General features: G+C 43.6%; 1 protein-coding gene across 11 annotated transcripts in view; it reads left to right on the top strand.

The window, feature by feature from the left end:
* Window positions 1-499: 499 nt before the first annotated feature.
* Window positions 500-1,543, top strand: part of LOC125044617 (protein retinal degeneration B-like) — a 56,958-nt gene continuing 55,914 nt past the window's right edge. For 9 of the 11 annotated variants that reach the window (XR_007116502.1, XM_047641376.1, XM_047641371.1 and 6 more), the window contains exon 1: window positions 500-607. Coding sequence is in view for 2 of the 11 variants with exons in the window: in XM_047641373.1 (XP_047497329.1) it covers window positions 527-607 (81 nt within the window). In the remaining 9 variants the exon portion in view is untranslated. The remainder of the gene's footprint in view (window positions 608-1,543) is intronic. The other 2 variants (XM_047641373.1, XM_047641381.1) reach the window with 2 other exon arrangements.

Genomic DNA, 1,543 nt, shown 5'->3' on the forward strand with positions numbered 1-1,543 from the left:
TGCTATTCATGCTGAGGAAAAAAATGATTATTTTGATTAGATCTGAAGGTATCATATCCTAATATTCGTTTAGGGGAAAATTTATGCTATTTTCATTATGTCTAAAATTACCATGTCATATCACTCATGTCGAGGAATGCTTAGATTATTTTAATTGGCTCTAAAAGTACCATGTCCTTCCATTTATGTCGAGGTAAGTACTGACTCATTTTTATTGGAACTGAAGGTACCTAATCTTATCCTTCGTGCCAAGGAATATATAGATTATTTTAATTGGCTCTAAAAGTACCATGTCCTTCCATTTATGTCGAGGTAAGTACTGACTCATTTTCATTGGAACTGAAGGTACCTAATCTTATCCTTCGTGCCAAGGAATATATAGATTATTTTAATTGGATCTAATAGTACCATGCCCTGCCATTCATGTCGGGTACCACGTTCTACCTTATACTACCATTCACGTTAATCTCCCGCTCACCCCTCTCTTTCTTCCCCCCCAGAGGATGAGATAGCGAGAGGAGCCGTCATGGTGCTGGTCAAGGAGTACAGGATACCCCTCCCGCTCACAGTGGAAGAGTATAGGATCGCCCAGCTCTTCATGATCGCAGTGAGTCCAGGGTTGAAGGAAGTTTTCTCCTCTAGCCTCGTCTTGACTTTGTCCCTCCCGATGCCCCTTTGATGCGTTGTGGTATTTCTGTATTTAGCTTTGTCTTGTCTTGTTCCTTTGTTTATTCTTGCTATTTTTTTTTTTTTTTTTTTTTTTTATTCTTTTAACTTTCCTCATGTCCTTTCCCGATTTTCCTCTCGTATGTCTGTTCTTTTCTGTTTCGCTGATTCTTTCCTGAGATTTTTTTTAAGCTTCGCTCTCTAGTTCACTTTTTTTTTTTTTTTTTCTGTTCGTACTCTTATCTTTGACTTTGTCTTGTACTCTCTTTCATTTTATCTGCTCCTGTCCTTTTTTTAATTTCGCCTTTTCTCTTTCCCACTCCCCCCTTTTCCGTTTCTCGGTCTCTCTCTCATTTCCCTCTCCCACTACCTTTCCCCCTTACTCTCCACCCTCTTCCTTTCCCTTTCGCTTCCTCTCGCCCTCTCCTTTCCCCTTTGTGTCTCCTTTTCTTCTTCCCCTTCCTCCTTCCCCTCCACTATTCCCTATTCCCTATTCCCTATTCCCTATTCCCTATTCCCTATTCCCCCTCCTTTTGCACGGAGAGTCTGCACGCGTTGCCTCGTGCCGGTGTCCCTGTGTGCTTGCTTCAAAGCCCGCTGCCTCCTTAGCTCGGTGTTCGCGAGTTCCTCCGCGCCTCTGCTCTCCTGGGCGCCAGTCGCTTCGTTCGCCTCGTTCGCTTTGCTCGCTTTGGCTTCGGTTTCGTGTTCGCCTCGTTCGCTTTGCTCGCTTTGGCTTCGGTTTCGTATTCGCTTTGCTCGCTTTGGCTTCGGTTTCGTGTTCGCCTCGTTCGCTTTGTTCCCCTTTAAGGTTTTTGGGTTTTCCCGTGTTCCCCCCCTTTGTCGAAGTTATAAAGCTTTTTTGTTTTTTTTTTTGTTT

Source organism: Penaeus chinensis, chromosome 36 (genome assembly GCF_019202785.1).
Source record: "Penaeus chinensis breed Huanghai No. 1 chromosome 36, ASM1920278v2, whole genome shotgun sequence".
Taxonomy (NCBI): Eukaryota; Metazoa; Arthropoda; class Malacostraca; order Decapoda; family Penaeidae; genus Penaeus; species Penaeus chinensis.